The sequence below is a fragment of the Musca autumnalis genome, unplaced genomic scaffold (genome assembly GCF_047663935.1).
Source record: "Musca autumnalis isolate F117 unplaced genomic scaffold, ASM4766393v1 scaffold_5, whole genome shotgun sequence".
In the NCBI taxonomy this organism is placed as follows: Eukaryota; Metazoa; Arthropoda; class Insecta; order Diptera; family Muscidae; genus Musca; species Musca autumnalis.
The window spans coordinates 200,142,109-200,166,388 of record NW_027412088.1 but is presented as its reverse complement, the minus strand read 5'-3'; the positions used below and the strand labels follow the sequence as shown (position 1 = coordinate 200,166,388).

Here is a 24,280-nt window from a genome sequence, read left to right as displayed (position 1 = left end):
AGGGCTGCTCAAAGTGCGCACCTGGGCTGTCGGTGTGTGTCAATTTGCTCACACACACAATTTAAAATGAGAGCTTTAGTTTTTGTTTTGAATATTTTCAAAATTACCAATCAGTCTCTATTGAACATTCAATGAGGAAGGTTCTGTTTTCGATTTTGTCTATGAATTTATATGCGTACACTGAAAAAATGAATGAAGATATTGAATACGAATTTTTATTTGTCGAAAATTATTACAGTGTTTGGTTCGTCAGCGCACTTTGGCGCAACAAATTACAACATCAACAGTCATATTTGGTCAAAATAAAATAATTTTTCTACTTTAAATTTTGAAACATAAAATAAAAAAAAAACTTGTACAATATTTCTCACAGTCTACGGAGGCAACATGAAAACATTGAAATTTGTGTATTTCAAAACCAACACAATAACAAAATGTATTTGTATTTGTGTGAGCAGGCCTATTCTAAAGGAAACTTACATGATACCCAAAAGTCTTCAAAGTTTCTTATTTTAAAACATCACCATTTAATTTGTGCACATTATTGATTAGAAAATATGAAAATATAAATTTAAAATAGTAAAACCTTATCATAGATGAGTTATCCTCATCCAATAGCTTTGGGTGGGACCTGTAACATTACATGTATGTATGTACATTTGTATAAAATATTTGTCTATGTTTGTAGAATTAAATAAAACAGGTTGTTATGTAATAGATGAATCCATATTGCAGGTAACATTTGTGACAGCAGCAGCAGCTGGGGGCAATGACTCATCATGCACATGATGTTTGGGTTTGGATTTTCCCAACTGTTTTGCTTCAGCAACCTGCAAATAAGCCAGACAAAGAAAACAGATTTCGAAAAGCTTTGTACAAATATGTATGCTTAAGATGCCATACCGTATCTGGTAATTTCTTTTGGAATGTTTCAGGCAACAGTAAACCCAATAAACCAGCTGTCAATGAGGCACCACCAAATAGTAATAAAGGCAAGGCTTCATAATAGGTACCCTAGAAGAGACAATTATGCAATATACGGTCATTAAAATCAGACCATACAGATTTATGTAAGACAATGTTCCCTGAGGTAATTGTCAGTTTGCCGTGGAGAGGGGATGCTGACGGATAAAGGGTTCGAAAAATTCCCTAAGGAAAACTGCCTAACATAAATCTGGACCCATATAAATGAAGAAAAACCTACCAATAGAGGTACAAATGGTGCCAGCATGGCACCAAAGCGGGCAAAGGTGGACATAACACCTACACCACCACTGCGTATAACCTACAAATGAAAATTTTATAATTTTATATTAAATTTGTAACACTTTACCATTCGGTATCTCTTACCGTTGGCATCATTTCCGCCGTATAGGCATAGACAACAGCAAATGATGATGTTATACCCAGCTTTCCAATAAGAAATAGCGTAACAATGGCCCATGTTGAACCTAAAATTAGGGATTTTATGTCAATAAAAATGTTTTTTATGTCAATTAAATGTTTTTATATAATAAATAAGTAGTAATTATGTATAATTATTTTACGTTCTTCCAAGTTCCGTTGAACTAGAAAAATTTTGCCATAAATGCATTTTTGTAGGTTAGTGTATAAAGAAGAAGGGGAATAAAATTGAAATAAATTAAAATAAACTATTGTTATTACATTTTAATTCAATTTGTATAATAAAAGTTGTAGAGAAGTGTACTAAAAATCATTAACGTAAATTACAATAATTTTGTCCATTCGGACCTCTTCTGTTCTATATAAGACCCTTACAGAGGCCTTCTGTCCTATAGAAGACCTCTACAGAGACCTTCAAATCTATAGAAAACCATTACAGAGGTCTTCTATTCTATAGAAGACACCTCAAAGGTCATTTATCTATCTTTATCATTTATCTATTCTATAGAAGACCCCTCCAGAGGTCTTCTATTCTATAGAAGACCCCTCCAGAGGTCTTCTACTCTATAGAAGACCCCTACGGAGGTCTTCTACTCTATAGAAAACCCCTCCAGAGGTCTTCTATTCTATAGAAGACCCCTACGGAGGTGCTCTACTGTATAGAAGATCCCTTCGGATGTCTTCTACTCTATAGAAGACCCCTACGGAGGCGTTTTATTCTATAGAAGACCCCTTCGGAGGTGTTCTACTCTATAGAAGACCCCTCCAGAGGTCTTCTATTCTATAGAAGACCCCTCCAGAGGTCTTCTATTCTATAGAAGACCCCTCTAGAGGTCTTCTATTCTATAGAAGACCCCTCTAGAGGTCTTCTATTCTGTAGAAGACCCCTCCAGAGGTCTTCTATTCTATAGAACACCCCTCCAGAGGTCATCTATTCTATAGAAGACCCCTCCAGAGGTCTTCTATTCTATAGAAGACCCCTCCAGAGGTCTTCTATTCTATAGAACACCCCTCCAGAGGTCTTCTATTCTATAGAAGACCCCTCCAGAGGTCTTCTATTCTATAGAAGACCCCTCCAGAGGTCTTCTATTCTATAGAAGACCCCTCCAGAGGCCTTCTATTCTATAGAAGACCCCTCCAGAGGTCTTCTATTCTATAGAAGACCCCTCTTTTCTATAGAAGACCCCCTTCTATTCTATAGAAGACCCCTACAAAGGTCTTCTATTCCAAAGAAGACTCCTACAGGGGTCTACTATTCTGTAGAAGACCACCTACGGAGGTCTTCTGTTCTATAGAAGGCCCCTACGGAGGTCTTCTATTCTATAGAAGACCCTGCGAAAGCCTTCTATTCGGTAGAAGACCCTACGGAAGTCTTATATTCAATAGAAGACCCTGCGAAAGCCTTCTATTCTGTAGAAGACACTACGGAAGTCTTATATTCAATAGAAGACCACTACGGAAGTCTTCTATTCTATAGAAGACCTGTACGGAGGTCTTCTATTCTATAGAAGACCCCTCCAGAGGTCTTCTATTCTATAGAAGACCCCTCCAGAGGTCTTCTATTCTATAGAAGACCCCTCCAGAGGTCTTCTATTCTATAGAAGACCCCTCCAGAGGTCTTCTATTCTATAGAAGACCCCTCTTTTCTATACAAGACCCCCTACTATTCTATAGAAGACCCCTACAAAGGTCTTCTATTCCAAAGAAGACTCCTACAGGGGTCTACTATTCTGTAGAAGACCACCTACGGAGGTCTTCTGTTCTATAGAAGGCCCCTACGGAGGTCTTCTATTCTATAGAAGACCCTGCGAAAGCCTTCTATTCTGTAGAAGACACTACGGAAGTCTTATATTCAATAGAAGACCACTACGGAAATCTTCTATTCTTTAGAAGACCTGTACGGAAGTTTTCTACTCTATAGAAGACCCGTATGGAGAAGACCCCTACTGAGGTCTTCTACTATAGAGCAGACCTCCACGTAGGACTTCTATTCTATAGAAGACCCCTCCAGAGGTCTTCTATTCTATAGAAGACCCCTCCAGAGGTCTTCTTTTCTATAGAAGACCCCTCCAGAGGTCTTCTATTCCAAAGAAGACTCCTACAGGGGTCTACTATTCTATAGAAAACCCTTCCAGAGGTCTTCTTTTCTATAGAAGAACCCTCCAGAGGTCTTCTTTTCTATAGAAGACCCCTCCAGAGGTCTTCTTTTCTATAGAAGACCACTCCAGAGGTCTTCTATTCTATAGAAGGTCCTTACGGTCATTTTATAAAAATTTAAAGTGTATGTTATGGTAAAAATGCAGTGGAAATTGCTCTATTTGTTGTATAACAGTTAGTTATTGATTTTCTTATTGTTCTAATAACCTATGTTTGTTTTATGATAGTTTAATTATAAAACTGTTATACCATCAAAATCGCATATTCTATTCAATTATCTCCATATAAAACTTTAATAATTAATACATACTGAATATTCTACTTTTCTAAATGTATAACAGTTATAATTTTTGACTGTAATACTAATGAATTCTACTTTTTAGAACAGATTCAGTTATTCTGTTATGTTATAAATAAGTTAAATTTCCCATATGTATTTATAACAGTTAATTATATTACACTTTTATAACCTATATGTTCTATGTCACATGGTTTGGGGTTTATTTTGTTCCTCATGAAAACCTACCTTGTGTTATATAACCTCCTGCTACACATGTAACAGCACAAAGGAATAATGAACCGGATAAGGAAAAACGGCGGCCAAATTTGCGCAAGGAAAACTAAAAAAAAAAAACAAAATCAGAAAAATAATTCAAATAAATTATTCCACAAAACTTACCCAAGCTAAAGAATAACCTGGAATTTCTACGAGACAAACCAAGGCAAAATTTAAGTACTTATTGCCACTGAGATTTGTCGAATTTAGAGAGAGGCCATAATACACCACCGCATTTATGGCCCTAAAAAATAAAAACAACAATAAATTAAGAACTTCTTATAATACAGCCCGATCATGAATATCAACTCCACGTGAGTTGTCTCACTCTCTCCATTAAGTTTCAACGACAGAAAGAGAAAACTCACGGGGAGTTTACATTCATGATCGGGCTGATATTCTCCCATCGTAACACTTACCAAATATACAACATAATTGTATAACGAAAGATCAACGTTTTCGATTTGAACACCTCCTTAACAGATAACCATATTTCCGATTTTTCACTTTCCAAACTCTCCTTACTGTGCATTTCTTCTTCCCCTACGTCTTCGCCATAACATTTGGTGGGATCCAAAGGCGTTGTAGATTTAAAGTTATCCAATAATGCCGTCGATAATTCCTTTTTATTAACCTCGGCAGCTTTGCGTATAATTTTTCCAGCACTTTCACGTTTATTACGAGCAATGAGCCATCTCACGGATTCAGGTACAAACCAATAGTAGGCCAAAAAGAATAACGGCGGTACGGATAGAGCATATTGCAGTAATTGCCAATCGTGTAGTAGCCAAGCGGCTAGACCCACTAAAGCCTCGCCGACAGCATAGAAATAATTGAGGACTATTGAAGACATTTCACGTTTTCTCGGCCCCACCATTTCCACACCGATTATAAATGCCAAGGGATAGACACCGGAAGTGCCGACCGCATTCAAAAAGGCAAATATTAGAAAACTGTTATAATCCCATGCTAATCCCTGGGCTATACCCGTTACAGCCATGAACATTATGCAAATTATGAAGATTATTTTGCGACCAAAGCTGTTTGGTAGAGAGAGAGAGAGGGAATAGAAACGTGAGTAATAAATGAAATAAAGATGAATAATTCCAAGATTTACCGATCTGCAAAGTAACCTGACACAGCTGTGCCACAAACTAGCCCCGCAAAGTGCATCGTTCCCACAAAAGCCAATTTCCAGGCATTCTCCTTGCAGGTTAATTCCCACTGAAACAAAAAGAAACAAAAATGCCTTATTTCATTACAACATAAATAAGAGAGATGCTAAAACGCCGTTTGCATCAAAGCTTTTTGCCGGGTTAACCTTCATTATGAGGATTTACATATATTTACGTATACGATGATTATTGCATTATCTCGATTTATTTGACAAATATTGTATGAAAATGACAGCTTAAAATCACTGGATTTAGTCTAAACGTACTATAAGAGAAGAGCATGGGAATGATGGATTCAGTCAATAAAGTCTTGATACAGGAGGTTAACGCATCAAAAAGCTGCTGTTATACTAAGTTTACATTTACGAAATCCACTCGATTTCAACTGTCAATTCCATTTCCAAATTAAATCCAATGGATTTCAGATGAGTTTTCATTTGACATATTCGTAATGGAATTGACAGTTGAAATCGAATGAATTTCGTAAATGTAAACTAAATGTAAACTAAACTAAACGTACTAACCGGATTTAACAAACCCACTAGGTTACAAATGTCAATTCCTCTGCGTATACCTCAAATGAATCCTCATTAAGAAGGTTAAGCCTGCAAAAGGCTATAATATAAACATGGCCTTAGTATTAGAGGATTTATGCACCAGGGTTGCCAGCTCTGGTTGCAAAACCTGCAAGAATCTACTAATTTTTACTGCGATAATAATTGGTCTTTTCCTTTACTTTTGGAAATGGTAAAACTGGCAAAAGTAGTAAATGTTGTAAACTTGCTCCCATATGAATTGTATGGTGTCTGAAGTAAAGGAACGCTTTTCGAGTAAAAAGTGGTAAAACTTGAAGATTCTTGCACGTAAAGGAACAGAGCTAATTTTTCCTTTATGTTATCGGAATAATAATAAAAATTAGTCCATATTTACATTAGGCGATTTTGCTTGCGGCAATTGTCAGTTTGTAGGAGAGAGAGGTGAGTCATATGGTAACCCTTTGCCTCTCAACACCCTCTCTTACCGACAAACTGACAATTGCCGCAAGGAAAATTGCCTAATGTAAATATGGACATAGAAGATTCTTGCACTTCTGGAACAGACAAATTATAATAACAGTAAAGTACATTTGGGTTTATGAAATCCACTGGATTTCAAATGTCAATTACATAACTTATACGTCAAATAAAATACATTGAAATCACGAGGATTTATTCGAGTAGATTTCGTAAATCTAAACGAACTACAAGAATGACACAAGAGTTAAGCCGCATTAACACCAAACTAGTTTTACTGAAACGCATCATTTAAGTTGTCAATTCCATTGAACATCTGTAAAATAAATGACGTAGTTTGCTAAAACATTTAGTTAAGTTGACAGTTTAAATAAAGTTTTACTGATTATTGTTGTAAAATAGAGATGAGAGTTAATGACAGAAAAGTTAAGCAGCATTTACACCAAACTGGTTTTACTGAAACGCGCCGTTTAAGTTGTCAATTCCACTGAATATCCATCAAATGAAATATTTGGATAAAACATTTATTTAAATTGGCAGTGTAAATAAGGTATTAATATAATTGTTTCACAAACATCCCATACGGGATCTGGGAGACTCTTCTCACATATCAATGAGTGCAACCCGATTCATATTAGCTCAATGTTAGTCCATATTTACATTAGGCAATTTTCCTTGCGGCAATTGTCAGTTTGATGGAGAGAGAGATGAGGCATATGGTAACCCTATGCCTCTCAACACCCTCTCTCACCTACAAACTGACAATTGCCGCTACAAACTGACAATGGCCTAATGTAAATATGGACATATGGGACCTACATTTTATCGCCGAGTCCGAACGGCGTGTCCTAAGACACCACTTGTAGAGAAGTTTTACATGGCTGAAATACTCAGGTAATGTCGCCAACATTACTGAGGGGTATTTTGCCACCCTTGAAATTTTTTGATGTTGCCTGGCCGAGGAACCGATCCCACGACCTTCAGCATGCAATGCGGATGTGCATACCATTGCACCACGGTGGCAGTAATAAGGTATTATTATTCTTAAACTGAGATGGGAATTCCTAATTTTTGTTGAAACCAGGCTTCAGTCAACAAATTTCATTTACATGCAACAGTTTTGAGCAAAATGATTAAAATTCCCAAAACACCTGTTTTAGATACCAGTGTAAATCAAGCCGTATATAACTGTTTCTGTACTTAACAACGGCAGATGAAAATAAATTGTTTATGCCTTAACATCCATGTTTGATCTCATTTAATTCATATTGACTAAATGTTTTAAATATTTTTTTTAAACGCTTGACAAATTAATGCTTTTAATTTACCCGGATCCAATAATAAAAGAAAAATAACAGTAATTTAACTGTTTGACAAATTGAGATCTAAAGCAACTTTCACTAATTTCCGACTGCAATTTCCATCCACAACAGAACGAATTTCAAACAAAAACTCATATTTTGTATTTACATATAAAAAATGAATAATGCTATGCTTAATTATTTAATGTTGAACAGATTGAAGGTAAATGGGCAGAAACTAATAGCATTAAATTTATAATTTTAAGAAATTTTTCCATAACATCACGTGGACGTATAACTAGGTTTTATTTGACATATTCGCTATGGAATTGACATTTAAAATCGAATGGATTTATAAATCTAAACTTACTATAAGTCTTTTTTGCCATTTTGTACAGTTTTGAAGAAATGGCGCCCAACGAGGTGTTTTCTCTCAATAGTGTAGAAGTCTAGCGGCTTTTAGACTCACTGCCATCCTTCAAACATTCACTTAACATTAAAAATATAAAAATGGCGCCAAATCCGATGCTGTGAAATAATTTTGCAGTATTTGTTACCTAAATTCTATCACACAATTAAAAAAAAAAAACAAACTATTATATCAATCAGTGCATCGCGATTCCACATTTAGCACAATGACACGTGACCTACATTTTATCAACTAGTCCGACCACTGTGCCGTGACTTTCGATCTTCATCACTTTCAGGGACAAATTTCATAGCCGATAACGTTCACAAGTCTTCAATAAAAAAAAACTTGAATTGTGGCGCCCAACTGTGGGCTCTAGGAATTAAAAACTTTTGTTTGACGCTTAAAAGGGTATTATTTTACTGGGTAAAATACACAAATTAGAAATAGTGAAATGTGAAATCATGATTTCACTACCTGTTTTAATGCAGTACCGGCAGAGCCATGGAATAGCCATTCAGATGGCACTGCATCTTAAGACTGTGTCAAAACACATTCTAATGGGTCTATCTTGTATTGCCACTAAACTTGAGTTGCGTTGTCAGTTGTCTGCGCGACTGAGACGAAATGTTGTACCATTAATGTCAACTCAACTGGGTGGTCGATAAACATGTTATCGATCAGTGTTTTTTCAAACTTGTGACCTCTATTCGCCAAAAAAAAAAAAATAAATAAATAAAAAATAAAAATAATTGCGCTTTGGATAACTCTTTTGTGTATTCTGGACAATATTTTAATATTTTGGCTGAGTTTTCGAGCAAATTTGGAAAACAACCCAAGATTGGAATATAACCTGCCCATTGAATCTTCGGATCGTCAAGTTTTATTTGTCCCAAAAATGATAAGTTCGGTGAAATTATTTTTTGATGATGAAGAAAATGTACAGGATATTGCATCTATTAAAAGGGACAAGTCGAATCCATTGGAATTGCCATCTGCACTGTAAGCTGATGATCATGTGGAAAGATCTGTATAATCAGTAAATTATTTCAGGTTTAAGGCGTATTTTCGATTGCCAAATGATGCCGTAGTTTACGTTGTGGAAACGTTAAAGGATGACTTCAAAGTAAGTTACAGATCAACAGCAATACCCCCACTTTTAAAAGTGTGCGCAGCGTTGCGATTCTTGGAGGATGGAAGTTTCCAAAAGTCCCATGGCAATGATTTCAACAATTGCATGGCTCAATCTACATTGTCGAGAGTATTGCAGGAAGTTGTCCACTTGATAGAGGACAAATTGTGCCAAAATTGTATCGTTTCGAAGTTGACAGAGGAGGAAAAAAGACAAATTAAAAACCATTTTTAATCAAAAACGAAATTCCCTGGTGTAGTTGGCTATATAGATGGAGGATGTTCGTCATTTGTACTTAAACTGAACCTACTGTTTTGAGGCATTTTCTTTTTCAACTTTGCTTTAAAGTGAATCCAGACTCTGCCACTCTTCAGGTGTTCGTGTTCGAGGTTCATGGCTGTTTAAACTGTCCGCAATGGACCTCCACGCTTCATCCGCTGTGGCTTTGGTTTCACCAAAACTCCCGAACTCCTCGGGCTAAGTTTGGATTTTCACTCAGTTTATCAATTAATATTTCGAACTGCTGCTTTGTCGTTATTTTCACCATATTGATACACAAAATTAATTAATTATGCAAAGAATCAATATTTGTTAACAAAATGTTTATTTTTTCCTTCTATTTTACTTCTTGTTTCTTCGAAAATGTTCACTGCAACTGAAAATTGGTGGTTGCTGAAAAACAGCCGCTTCGTCAACTGAGATTCGCAACTTCAGTTGAGAGTTGCCATACGTGGATCAATTTTGACAACGCCACTCAACGATAATTGTTATCGATGATCGACCCCTAAAGTATTAATTTTAATACAAAAGGCGTGCTGAGGAAGCAAAACGGAATGCATCCTAGCCGCGCAGATTCTTGTAAAAATCTTCAGCGGGTTCATGTAAAAACGTGCGGTGCAAGGACACTTGGTGATAAAAGTGCATTTTTGTTCCAAGTAAGACCTTCACAATACCAAAAATCGGGATGTACCGGTCTATAGGGGCTACATCAAAACACATAACGCTACGATGGAGTATAATGGTAGCCTTTGATCTGTCCAAGGCGTTCGATATTCATTAGGTGGCCTAAAAAACGAACTAATTTTATTAAAAAAAATGTTGTTTTTATACCCTACACCACTATGTGGTAAGGGGTATTATGTGTTAGTGCATTTGTATGTAACATACAAAAGGAAGCAAGATAGACCCATAGTTCCTTCTAGGGATATACATAGAATCACTTTCTAAGTCGATTTATGCATGTCCGTCCGTTCGCAACATACAGGTCGCATTTGTTGACCGATTTCGCTGAAAATTGGAGAATACCATTTTTTAGCCGTCGGAAGATCAAGTTCGAAGATGGGCTATATCGGTCGAAGTTTTGGTATAGCCCCCATATAACGGTACCCCCCGATTTACGGTATTTTGACGTTTTTAGGTACATTTTCAGACCGATGTAGCTATAATTTGACAGTTAGGGTTCTTAAATGTCAATAAACTTATATAGCAAAAGTTGTGGACATAGGTCCACGTTTTGGTAGAGCCCCCATATAACGGTACCCCCCGATTTACGGTATTTTGACGTTTTTAGCTACATTTTCGGACCGATGTAGCTATAATTTGACATTTAGGGTTCTTAAATGTCAGTAAACTTATATAATAAAACTTGTGGACATAGGTCCACGTTTTGGTATAGCCCCCATATAACGGTGCCCGCTGATTAATGGTATTTTGACGTTTTTAGTTACATTTTCAGACCGATTTAGCTATAATTTGACATTTTGGGTTCTTAAGTATCAATAAACTTATATAACAAAAGTTGTGGAGATAGGTCCACGTTTTGGTATAGCCCCCATAGAACGGTACCCCCGATTTACGGCATTTCGACGTTTTTATCTACATTTTCGGACCGATGTAGCTATAATTTGACATTTAGGGTTCTTAAATGTCAGTAAACTTATATAATAAAACTTGTGGACATAGGTCCACGTTTTGGTATAGCCCCAAAAACCGCCCGCTGATTAATGGTATTTTGACGTTTTTAGTTACATTTTCAGACCGATTTAGCTATAATTTGACATTTTGGGTTCTTAAGTATCAATAAACTTATATAACAAAAGTTGTGGACATAGGTCCATGTTTTGGAATAGCCCCCATATAACGTTACCGCCCGATTTCAGGTATTTTGACGTTTTAAGTCACATTTCGAGACCGAATTAGTTATAATATTACCGATTTTCGGTATTTTGAGGATTCTAGCTAAAATTTTTAACCGAATTAGGAGTTATTTGACATTAAAGGGGTCGATCATCGATAACAATTATCGTTGAGTGGCGTTGTCAGTTGTCAAAATTGATCCACGTATGGCAACTCTCAACTGAAGTTGCGAATCTCAGTTGACGAAGCGGCTGGTTTTCAGCAACCACCAATTTTCAGTTGCAGTGAACATTTTTGAAGAAACAAGAAGTAAAATAGAATGAAAAATAAACATTTTGTTAACAATTATTGATTCTTTGCATCATTAATTAATTTTGTGTATCAATAGGGTGAAAATAACGACAAAGCAACAGTTCGAAATATTAATTGATAAACTGAGTGAAAATCCAAACTTAGCCCGAGGAGTTCGGGAGTTTTGGTGAAACCAAAGCCACAGCGGATGAAGCGTGGAGGTCCATTTCGGACAGTTTAAACAGCCATGAACTTCCAACACGAACACCTGAAGAGTGGCAGAGCCTGGATTCACTTTAAAGCAAAGTTGAAAAAGAAAATGCCTCAAAATAAAATAAACTTCAACGACGCTGGTGGTGGTCCATCACAATAAGTGAATCTATCGCCCTTGGAGCGGACAGCAGCAAATCTTTTGCAAATGAATTTGGTGACAAATACAGTAGGTTCAGTTTAAGTACAAATGACGAACATCCTCCTTTGGACCCATAATGTGCACATGTGCTCCATCTATATAGCCAACTACACCAGGGAATTTCGTTTTTGAATAAAAATGGTTTTTATTTTGCCTTTTTTCCTCCTCTGTTAACTTCGAAACACAAAATTTGTCCTCTATCGAGTGGACAATTTCCTTCAATACTCTCGACAATGTAGATTGAGCCATGCAATTGTTGAAATCATTGCCATGGGACTTTTGGAAACTTCCGTCCGCAAAGAATCGCAACGCTGCGCACACTTTTAAAAGTGGGGGTATTGCTGTTGATCTGTAACTTACTTTGAAGTCATCCTTTAACGTTTCCACAACGTAAACTACAGGATCCTTTGGCAATCGAAAACACGCCTTAAACCTGAAATAATTTACTGATTATACAGATCTTTCCACATGATCATCAGCTTACAGTGCAGATGGCAATTCCCATGGATTCGACTTGTCCCTCAAATTTCTTCTAATATATGCAATGTCCTGTACATTTTCTTCATCATCAAAAAATAATTCCACCGAAATTATCATTTTTTGGGACAGAAAATAAAACTTGACGATCCGAAGATTCAATGGGCAGGTTATATTCCAATCTTGGGTTGTTTTCCAAATTTGCTCGAAAACTCAGCCAAAATATTAAAATATTGTCCAGAATACACAAAAGAGTTATCTAAAGCGCAATTATTTTTAAAATGTTTTTTTTTTTTGGTGAATAGAGGTCACAAGTTTGAAAAAACACTGATCGATAACATGTTTATCGACCACCCAGTTGAGTTGACATTAATGGTACAACATTTCGTCTCAGTCGCGCAGACAACTGACAACGCAACTCAAGTTTAGTGGCAATACAAGATAGACCCATTAAAATATTGTCCAGAATACACAAAAGAGTTATCCAAAGCGCAATTATTTTTGAAATGTTTTTTTTACGAATAGAGGTCACAAGTTTGAAAAAACACTGATCGATAACATGTTTATCGACCACCCAGTTGAGTTGACATTAATGGTACAACATTTCGTCTCAGTCGCGCAGACAACTGACAACGCAACTCAAGTTTAGTGGCAATACAAGATAGACCCAAAAGGCTCAAAAACTGTCAACATAACACCTATATAACGGTACCTCCCAATTTCTAGCACACCAAAAATTGTCAACATACATAGTTAGATATAGGCACCATAAAAAGGGTCTCCCGAATGAAGCATTTTATGTACATTATCTGACATTTTAACGTACCCACTTAAAGTTGGGAACAGGAATAAAAACTAATTATTCCATTTTAGTTCAGAATATTTTATGGTGGAGGGTATGAAAAGTTCGGCCCGGTCGAACTTACTGCTTTTTTACTTGTTTTTTTATTTGATTTTTGTCAGTTTCTTTACTAAAGAAAAACTTGTGAATAGCCTTCGATCTGCCCAAAGCCTTCGATGCAATGGATGGAAACAAACAAAACGATTCCCGTACCAATCACACAAAGCCACAAACTTTTCAGCTTCTCTGAATCGTTTCATTCTCACAACCAAAACAAAAACACAAACTTTTCAATGTAAAAAGATGGAAACCGTACGATTGCGGAAATGTAACTTCGGTTATGCTTTGCCGAGTTGTTTCATTCACCACCGAAACAAGAAGTATTTTTGGGAAACGTTTGCGGTGCGTATTGTCAATGACACACTCAGACACACACACATGTGATTTCTTAACAACCCTATAAGAGAGCATCAGCATACCACAGTGAAATATATCAACCACCAATCAGCATACCACAGTGAATTTTATCAACCACCAAACGTTTTTGATTTATTCACATGTGTTTAGTACTATTCCGTTTTCTATCTGCTCTTGTGGAGTTGAGTACTTTTCGCTTTTCGTTTTGTTCGTACTCACGAATGTAAACAAAACAAAACTAAACAGCGAGCTCGGCCAACGAGGGTTATGTTTCGTTTTGTATTGTTCCTATGGAAAATACGAAACGAAACGAATGGAAATGTTATTTAAAGTATTTTTACGTACTCTGCTTCGATGCCTAAAAGCCGAATTAATTTTATTTTGAAAAAAGTTTTAATGTGGCGCCCAATTCGGGGTTTTTAGTTAGTTTTGCCACTAAAGAAAAGATTGGGAATAAATAAGAATGTGTTTCAGAGACACCAAATTGACCATTATGGTAGCCTTCGATCTGTCCAAAGCGTCCGATTTTCATTAAGAACCCGAAATACCAAATAGGTGTCCACTTTTATTAAATAAAAATGCCATGTGTCGTTTTTTGTATTTTGTCTTATGAAAAAGGCAAAATTATGTCCCAATTTTCAGTAGGTCACTAATTTTACAAAAAAAAAAAAAAAAAAAAATGACCGCTATCCATCCGGTCAACCTTATGTTTAGACAAAGCAAAGGAGCACTAGTTATACTTTTTTGTTCGACTTTTTTCACTCGCAAATTTTCCCTAACTGACCATCGATTTTACTTACCTCTTGAACTATGGTATATTCCTCGCTGTCGAATACCCAAGAACTGCAACGCTGTTCGACTTTTTCAAACAACTCACCAGGACATGTTTCAGATGGCAAGGATTCTTGAAATGTTTCATTTCTGCTATAGCGATAACATGTTTTCGGTGTAAATGCGCCATTTTTATCCGTATCACCTGGTGTGGCATTCTTGATCCAGGTGGGAAATAATTCCAAATCCCCTGTTTCATTTTCACACTCTGGTATGAGGCACCTTTAAGAGAGTTATTTTATTGAAAATAATAATTTGAAATGAAATTTTACACATAGAAAGAAAATTGAAACGGATATGTGGAAGAAGGACCATTACGCATTGACCAAAACCCCAAAAGTTGTCATTAATATAGGAGTCAGACACAGACAAATTTGGCAAGAAATTGTTTTCAAACATTTTTTAGGAACATTTAAAAAGTAAAGGAACAGTTCTATTATTGAATTTCATAACTCGCGCCTATATTGTCCCTATTTTCTTTCAGGTTCATAGTTCACTCAGTTTTTATTTTTATTTCCAATTTCTTTTCCCTAAATATTTTCCCTATATCCGTTTACAGTGAGAAAATAAAACCACTACCCACCTGTATGCCGGTGTACCAGCTGTAAAAACATATGAAAGGCTATTGGCTGCCGCAAACATAACCGGTAAACATATCAGCAGATAATTTGTCTTTTGATAACGGCCAAATTCGCCAATTTCTTCTAAAACTTGATCGAAATCCATTTTAAGGAATAACTTCTATAATTACAGCACTTTTATGACGGATACAATCTTGTTCACAGTTCTGTTGTTGTTGCTGTCGTTATTATTGACATTTTTTCCGCTTGTTAACACTTTATAAGTTGAATTTTGTTATCACTTTTATTTGATATTTAATTATTTTAATGCAACACTTTACACCACATTCATATCCATCGGCTTCGTTTAGGGGGAAATTCCAAACAACAACAAAAAACCGTATTTATATTTTTAAATTTATTATTATTATTGCTATTGTGGGAGATGCTCTCCAAAAATGTAGCATTCTATTGGATGTTTAATTGTTGACTGATTGTCTGTCTAGAATCGTTCGTTTCTATTTCCGTAACGTGCTGCCGGTGCCGTTCGTCTTTTAGTTTTTAATGCCGCCAACAAAACGACTGACAACCAGCAAATACTCGAAGCAACAGCAACAAATGTGACGTATGATTAATGTCAGAGGCGACGTATGAGCAATGCATTTTGCCTAGTCTTCTCTCTCAGGAATGTATTGACTCTCCCACTTATTTATTAATTGATCTATCAATGCAAAATATTTACACCTGTCACATAGTGTGGTGGGTGTTAAGGGGTAACTAAAAGAAAAACACTGAGAGAGATCAATAAGAATATTAGAGAGAGACTGTTCTACGCGATTATCAGTGTTGCCGTTCGAAAAAAAATTTCAGAGCAAACATTTTTTAAAAAACGTCCCAACATTTAAAATGCAAACAAAACATATACATATATTCTTTTAAATACAGTTTATTATGCTTAAAAATAGCAAAACATAACACAGGACTGTATTTTAAACAAAAAATACTTTAAAATTAATTTCCTGAGATCGAGTCTTATTAAAATGTATTTACATTTTTATTGAGCAATTCATCCGACTATATGATATCTTACCTTTTAATTGGTAAACATTTATTTTAGGGATATATTAAAGTTATCAGCCACCCTGGCTTTTAAACCAGATTTAAAATCAAAAGATTTTCATAAATGTACGTCGATTACTTCAAAGCTATAGAATACTCGAAGAACAACATCGACACAATGTGAATTAATTTAAATACATAAAGAAATGTCGACTACGAAATGTATCTTAAGTTTCCGTTGCCACCAAGTTATTATGAACCTCGGTGGTAGGTAGGTGTTATAATGAAAAATACATTTCAAAGATAAAAATTGATATTTTGTAAAATATTTTTCTAACTATTAGCATGAAAACGAACCAAAATGAATTTGGGCCGACCATCGGACCAAATTAAAAAATAATACCCAAACCGACCACTATTTAAGATTGATATTTGATTTGTTATTGTTTTATCCACAGTTTATACAGTTGGCCATTCAGAGTTCTGTTAACAACATTTGACAACAAACATAATAGATTGTTCATTATTGTGATTTGATTTCCTTTGTATTTTATGTATTTGACAGCAAACTAAATAGTCAGGGCTAACTAGTTTGGGCTGAATGGCCAACTGTATAAACTGTGGTTTTATCTATGAAAATCCAAACAAATACGAATAAGATAGAATTGTTTGGGCAGTCAATCGGCCATCATAGAGAAATAGAGAATTCATTTGTTGTGTTTTACGCCACCGTACAATAGCCTGATATCAGAGCATTGGTGTCCAAAATAAATGAGAGATAATTGATGGGAGAGTAATGCCCCTTTGTTAAACAATGACTGACATAGCTCTCATTTGAGTTCGTTATTCAATGTTGTTACAACAACGTGCAGGCGTTGACATCAATGTATCAGAGGTACCATTAAATCTGTATATCCTGTTTTGTTATGGAGGTATTTTTGTAATTGGGAAAAAAGAACATGACAAATAGAATCAAAGCTTTATACAAAAGATTAGCATATATGTATTTTTATAAAAAAAAACTGATATTCTTCTAGGACCATATCGCTACTATAGACACTTTCCAGAGAAAAGAGTGCTTTTTTGGGACCCCTTATAGACCCATTCCAGAGGAAAGGGTGCTATTTAAAACCTTTCCAAAGGAAAGGGTCTACTATAGACCCTTTCCAGAGGAAAGGGTGCTTTTATAGACCCCTTCCAGAGGAAAGGGTGCTTTTATAGACCCCTTCCAGAGGAAAGGGTGCTGTTATAGATCCTTTCCAGAGGAAAGGGTGCTACTATATATCCTTTTCAGAGGAAAGGATGCTACTATAGATCCTTTCCAGAGGAAAGGGTGCTACTATAGATCCTTTCCAGAGGAAAGAGTGCTACTATAGATCCTTTCCAGAGGAAAGGGTGCTACTGTGGATCCTTTCCAGAGGAAAGGGTGCTACTATAGATCCTTTCCAGAGGAAAGGGTGCTACTATAGATCCTTTCCAGAGGAAAGGGTGCTACTATAGATCCTTTCCAGAGGAAAGGTTGCTACTATAGATCCTTTCCAGAGGAAAGGGTGCTACCATAGATCCTTTCCAGAGGAAAGGGTGCTACTATAGATCCTTTCCAGAGGAAAGGGTGCTACTATAGATCCTTTCCAGAGGAAAGGGTGCTACTATAGATCCTTTCCAGAGGAAAGGGTGCTACTATAGATCCTTTCCAGAGGAAAGGGTGCTACTATAGATCCTTTCCAGAGGAAAGGGTGCTACTATAGATCCTTTCCAGAGGAAAGGGTGCTACTATAGATCCTTTCCAGAGGAAAGGGTGCTACTATAGATCCTTTCCAGAGGAAAGGGTGCTACTATAGATCCTTTCCAGAGGAAAGGGTGCTACTATAGATCCTTTCCAGAGGAAAGGGTGCTACTATAGATCCTTTCCAGAGGAAAGGGTGCTACTATAGATCCTTTCCAGAGGAAAGGGTGCTACTATAGATCCTTTCCAGAGGAAAGGGTGCTACTATAGATCCTTTCCAGAGGAAAGGGTGCTACTATAGATCCTTTCCAGAGGAAAGGGTGCTACTATAGATCCTTTCCAGAGGAAAGGGTGCTACTATAGATCCTTTCCAGAGGAAAGGGTGCTACTATAGATCCTTTCCAGAGGAAAGGGTGCTACTATAGATCCTTTCCAGAGGAAAGGGTGCTACTATAGATCCTTTCCAGAGGAAAGGGTGCTACTATAGATCCTTTCCAGAGGAAAGGGTGCTACTATAGATCCTTTCCAGAGGAAAGGGTGCTACTATAGATCCTTTCCAGAGGAAAGGGTGCTACTATAGATCCTTTCCAGAGGAAAGGGTGCTACTATAGATCCTTTCCAGAGGAAAGGGTGCTACTATAGATCCTTTCCAGAGGAAAGGGTGCTACTATAGATCCTTTCCAGAGGAAAGGGTGCTACTATAGATCCTTTCCAGAGGAAAGGGTGCTACTATAGATCCTTTCCAGAGGAAAGGGTGCTACTATAGATCCTTTCCAGAGGAAAGGGTGCTACTATAGATCCTTTCCAGAGGAAAGGGTGCTACTATAGATCCTTTCCAGAGGAAAGGGTGCTACTATAGATCCTTTCCAGAGGAAAGGGTGCTACTATAGATCCTTTCCAGAGGAAAGGGTGCTACTATAGATCCTTTCCAGAGGAAAGGGTGCTACTATAGATCCTTTCCAGAGGAAAGGGTGCTGCTATAGATCTTTTATAAACCCTTTCCAAAGGAAAGGCTGCTACTATAGACCCTTTCCAGAGGAAATTCCAGAGAAAAGACACTTTCCAGAGGAAAGGGTGCTACTATAAACCCTTTCCAGAGGTAAGGGTACTATTATTGAGCCTTTCCAGATTAAAGGTAAGGTAAAGAGGAAAGGGTGCTGCTATAGTCCCTTTTCTGAGAAAAGGCTGCTGTTATAGACCCTTTCCAGCGAAAGGAGTGCAAATAAAGGCCCTTTCGAGAGGAAAGGAGTGCAAATAAAGGCCCTTTCCACAGGAAAGGGTGCTACTATAGACCCTTCCCATAGGAAATAGTGCTGTTATAGACCCTTTCCAGAGAAAAGGGTGCAGATAAAGGCCCTTTCCAGAAGAAAGGGAGCTACTATAGACCCTTTCCAGAGGAAAGGGAGCTACCTACTATAGACCCTTTCCAGAGGAAGGTCTGCTGTTATAAACATTTTCCAAAGGAACGGGTGCTATTATATGTCCTTTCCAGAGGAAAGGGTGCTGTTGAATGTTATGGACCCTTTCCAGAGGAAAGGCTGCTGCTATAGACCCTCTACAGAGGAAAGGGTGCTGTTATAGACGCTTTACAGAGGAAAGGCTGCAGTTAAAGAACATTTCCAGAGGAAAGGCTGCAGTTAAAGAACATTTCCAGAGGAAAGGGTGCTGTTATGTACCCTTTCCAGGGGAAAGGGTGCTGTTATAGACCCTTTCCAGAGGAAATGGTGCTGTTATAGACCCTTTCCAGAGGAAAGGGTGCTGTTATAGACCCTTTCCAGAGGAAAGGGTGCTGTTATATACCCTTTCCAGAGGAAAGGGTGCTGTTATATACCCTTTCCAGAGGAAAGGGTGCTGTTATAGACCCTTTCCAGAGGAAAGGGTGCTGTTATATACCCTTTCCAGAGGAAAGGGTGCTGTTATAGACCCTTTCCAAAGGAAAGGGTGCTGTTATAGACCCTTTCCAGAGGAAAGGGTGCTGTTATATACCCTTTCCAGAGGAAAGGGTGCTGTTATATACCCTTTCCAGAGGAAAGGGTGCTGTTATATACCCTTTCCAGAGGAAAGGGTGCTGTTATATACCCTTTCCAGAGGAAAGGGTGCTGTTATATACCCTTTCCAGAGGAAAGGGTGCTGTTATATACCCTTTCCAGAGGAAAGGGTGCTGTTATATACCCTTTCCAGAGGAAAGGGTGCTGTTATATACCCTTTCCAGAGGAAAGGGTGCTGTTATATACCCTTTCCAGAGGAAAGGGTGCTGTTATATAACCTTTCCAGAGGAAAGGGTGCTGTTATATACCCTTTCCAGAGGAAAGGGTGCTGTTATATACCCTTTCCAGAGGAAAGGGTGCTGTTATATACCCTTTCCAGAGGAAAGGGTGCTGTTATATACCCTTTCCAGAGGAAAGGGTGCTGTTATATACCCTTTCCAGAGGAAAGGGTGCTGTTATATACCCTTTCCAGAGGAAAGGGTGCTGTTATATACCCTTTCCAGAGGAAAGGGTGCTGTTATATACCCTTTCCAGAGGAAATGGTGCTGTTATATACCCTTTCCAGAGGAAAGGGTGCTGTTATATACCCTTTCCAGAGGAAAGGGTGCTGTTATATACCCTTTCCAGAGGAAAGGGTGCTGTTATATACCCTTTCCAGAGGAAAGGGTGCTGTTATATACCCTTTCCAGAGGAAAGGGTGCTGTTATATACCCTTTCCAGAGGAAAGGGTGCTGTTATATACCCTTTCCAGAGGAAAGGGTGCTGTTATATACCCTTTCCAGAGGAAAGGGTGCTGTTATATACCCTTTCCAGAGGAAAGGGTGCTGTTATATACCCTTTCCAGAGGAAAGGGTGCTGTTATATACCCTTTCCAGAGGAAAGGGTGCTGTTATATACCCTTTCCAGAGGAAAGGGTGCTGTTATATACCCTTTCCAGAGGAAAGGGTGCTGTTATATACCCTTTCCAGAGGAAAGGGTGCTGTTATATACCCTTTCCAGAGGAAAGGGTGCTGTTATATACCCTTTCCAGAGGAAAGGGTGCTGTTATATACCCTTTCCAGAGGAAAGGGTGCTGTTATATACCCTTTCCAGAGGAAAGGGTGCTGTTATATACCCTTTCCAGAGGAAAGGGTGCTGTTATATACCCTTTCCAGAGGAAAGGGTGCTGTTATATACCCTTTCCAGAGGAAAGGGTGACGAACGTAAGGTCTTCTATTAAAAGACCAAGAGGTCGTCTGATAGAAGACCATAAAGCCGTCTAATAAAAGATTACAAGGAACCTTGAAAGTCTCCATTAAGAGTGTTATACTAATGTTCAGTTGACTGGAATAGAAAATGTGAACTATCTTTTTTGTAATTTTATTTAAAACTGATTTAAACAAATAAATACTAGAGTGACACTTCAAATGGTGTTTGTTTTTGTTTGCCTCATTTGCATGTTTTTTGTTTAATTCATTTAACTTCAAATTTTTGCTTCCTCACGCCTTATACATTTTAATAGTTTTACAATAATAAACGAATAGTTTGTTTTATATTCCTTCATCTTTGCACGATAAACAAATTTTGCAATCAATTACAAATTGCAACTTAAAATGAAATCATTCAATTGCGTGAAGGCATTCCAATTAAGATTTCATTCATTCTGCGGATGACATGAAACATTCTAATGTCGATCACAATTAAAACGGTTGTTAATTATTTAAAAGAAAAATTAAGTATCGGATTTTGTAGGATGTGACGATCTCAAAGCAGTGGGGAAACAATATTAAGCTGCCTTTACACTAAACTATTTTTAATAAAATGGTTCATTTTATTTGTCAATTTCATTGATTATCTGTCAAATAAATTATGCATTTGGCTAAAACAATTATTTATGGTATAGTATTATAAATAAGGTTCTAAATTCAATATTATGTTACATCACTTGCTCAAATTCAGACCAAACGTCGAAATGAGTTCACAATAATAGCTTCGTTCCAGAACTAAAAAGTTTTTACACATTTAACACATTTTGAACATTTTCCCCGAAATGCGTTCCCGTACACCAAAAAAGTTGCCAAATGTTCACTTCTCTTTGAACAAAAATGGCGCTGAATAGCTTTCTCTTTAGAAACTTTTTACACGACAAATTTGGGCGAGCAAAAATTTGCAACATGTTTGCCGGCTTTAGATTGGCTGACACGTCGACTTTGACATTTGTACCAGTTTTTATGACGTTTCTGCCATTTTTCCGTTCCCGTACATTTTGGAAAATTGTGTATGTGGAACTCATTTTCGACGGGTTTCTCTTTTGACACTTTTACCATTAAAAAAGTACTGGAACGAAGCTAATGCATTACAGTGAATTGCTTGTTTACCTTTTGTGTGTGACTTTTTTCACAATAACTCATTTTGACAACTAGTATGATTATCAGCTGTTTTTTGGCGTTACTCCTTTATTATTGCGCCATGAATTAAACGAACTGTTATAACTTTTTGCCGGGTTATAGTACGTTTATATATAACCGGATTTAATAAACCCATTGGGTTTTAAATGCCAATTCCATTGCGTGTGCGTCAAATAAATCCTCATAAATAAGGTTAACCCGGCTAAAAGTCATAATATAAACAGGCTATTAACCTCCTTTATGAGGATTTATTTGATATATACGCAATGGAATGGACAATCGAAACACAATGGGTTTATTGACTCCAATACAATGTACATGTACTACAAATCGCATTGGACAAAATGTGATGTCTTAAATGCAAAATGATTAAAAAACATTTTCGTTTTGTTGAGATAATTTCCAAAATTTCCTATGTATAAAATATTATCATAGGCCACTACACATGTTCATATTCTTTTTGTTAACTCTTTCTTTTGTAATTAACAATCTATATTTAACAACCATTGTTTATAAATAACAACAATTTGATAATCGTGGGAAAACTGAATAACAGAGAACCGGCGTCCATCTGTTTATTATTTTTGTATGTTAGCCCATGGTCAACACAAAAAACTCATTTGGTCATTATTTTAAAATGTTTGAAAAATTATTTCCAAATTGTCGTTATTTAACTTTATGTACATCTACAGACATACTTAAAGGTAACATTTTCCATTTTTAGGAAAATCGTTCTCTAAAATCCACTTTGTCTTGTGGCTAACATGGCAAACACTTTATTTTATAATCGTTTATTTTTTTAGAAATATTTCCCCCTTATTTTTGTTACCCGCCGTTTTAGACCATTGACATTTTTTGCTACTTTTGAATTATGTATTTTTTGATTTCATGTGTTTAAAAAATTTCTTTTTTTACTTTTTTCCGCGGCGTTTGTCTTATCGCTTTAATTTAAAGTCCATACTAAAATCGAGAGGCAACTATGAAGATGTCCAATCAACCATATTGCAGTACATGCAACGTACATATGTATAGCAACACATGTTCATTTCTCTCTCTTGCTCTCTATTGCCAATATAGAGATTATGGACAAACGATTGGACATTGGGCCGTAATAACTTTCAATATTTAAGACATTTATAGAATGTTTGCATATAACCAGATTTAATAAAACCACTGAGTTTCAAACGTCAATTCCATTGCGTATACGTCAAAATAAATCCTTCTATAGATGAAAAATTCCCTAAAGGCCTTAAATATAAAACCTCGTTTTAAAAACTTCTTATTATAGAATTTTTCAATAGGAAGAAGTCTTTATGAAGTGACTTCTTTAAAACAGTTTTTTTTTTCAAAGGGACATTTACAATTCGAAGACATTTGTCAAATAGAAACTCTTTTATTTAAAAAAAGGACTTCTATAGATAGCATAAACCTAAATACGGACTTCTGTAGAAATAAAATAACTTTAAAGGCACATCGTCATCTTGAATCTGTGTCTTAATAAATGGCAAATAAAACACGTGTTTACTGTGACAAGTCTTTTGTGGATCTACTCATGGCACAATAATACAAGTACTACACCAAAAACAGCTGATTATCATTCTAGTTGTCAAAATGCATTATTGTGAATAAAATAACATACAAAAAGTCAAGCCATTCACAGTAATGCGTTATTGTGAATAAATTTTTACGTTTAGACTGATTTTGAGCAATTGATTCTTATTCCGCCATGGATATAATATAAACGTACAAAGCAAGTCTATACGCCATGGCACAATAATACAGGTACAACGGCAAAAACAGCTGATTATCACATTAGTTGTCAAAATGCATTATTGTGAATAAAATCACATACAAAAGGTAAACAAGCAATTCACAGTAATGCGATATTTTGACGATGGTGTGGTAAATTGCCCGATTATTGTTATCGATGTAACACCTTCTTATTCCGCTATGCTATACGCTCTAATGTCCACAAATGCACACTCATGCCTTAACACATAGCAATGCA

At 36.6% G+C, this 24,280-nt stretch overlaps 1 protein-coding gene across 38 annotated transcripts; it reads right to left on the bottom strand.

The window, feature by feature from the left end:
* Nucleotides 1-503: 503 nt before the first annotated feature.
* LOC141387150 (organic cation transporter protein) lies at nucleotides 504-23,263 on the bottom strand. 38 transcript variants are annotated; one of them, XM_073956346.1, is made up of 13 exons: nucleotides 23,102-23,234; nucleotides 22,243-22,356; nucleotides 15,136-15,473; nucleotides 14,522-14,774; nucleotides 5,235-5,341; nucleotides 4,537-5,157; nucleotides 4,241-4,361; nucleotides 4,088-4,181; nucleotides 1,548-1,568; nucleotides 1,351-1,451; nucleotides 1,205-1,285; nucleotides 904-1,014; nucleotides 504-830 (listed from the first exon to the last, which is right to left on the bottom strand). In XM_073956346.1, exons 3-13 carry the CDS (start codon nucleotides 15,276-15,278, stop codon nucleotides 708-710), a joined length of 1,776 nt encoding a protein of 591 aa, XP_073812447.1. In that variant the 5' UTR covers nucleotides 15,279-15,473; nucleotides 22,243-22,356; nucleotides 23,102-23,234; the 3' UTR covers nucleotides 504-707. The 38 variants fall into 38 exon arrangements, with proteins under 38 accessions (XP_073812447.1, XP_073812445.1, XP_073812443.1 ...); XM_073956344.1 differs by lacking the exon at nucleotides 22,243-22,356 and having other exon boundaries at nucleotides 23,102-23,263; XM_073956342.1 differs by lacking the exon at nucleotides 22,243-22,356 and having other exon boundaries at nucleotides 15,136-15,889; nucleotides 22,971-23,247.
* Nucleotides 23,264-24,280: the final 1,017 nt, after the last annotated feature.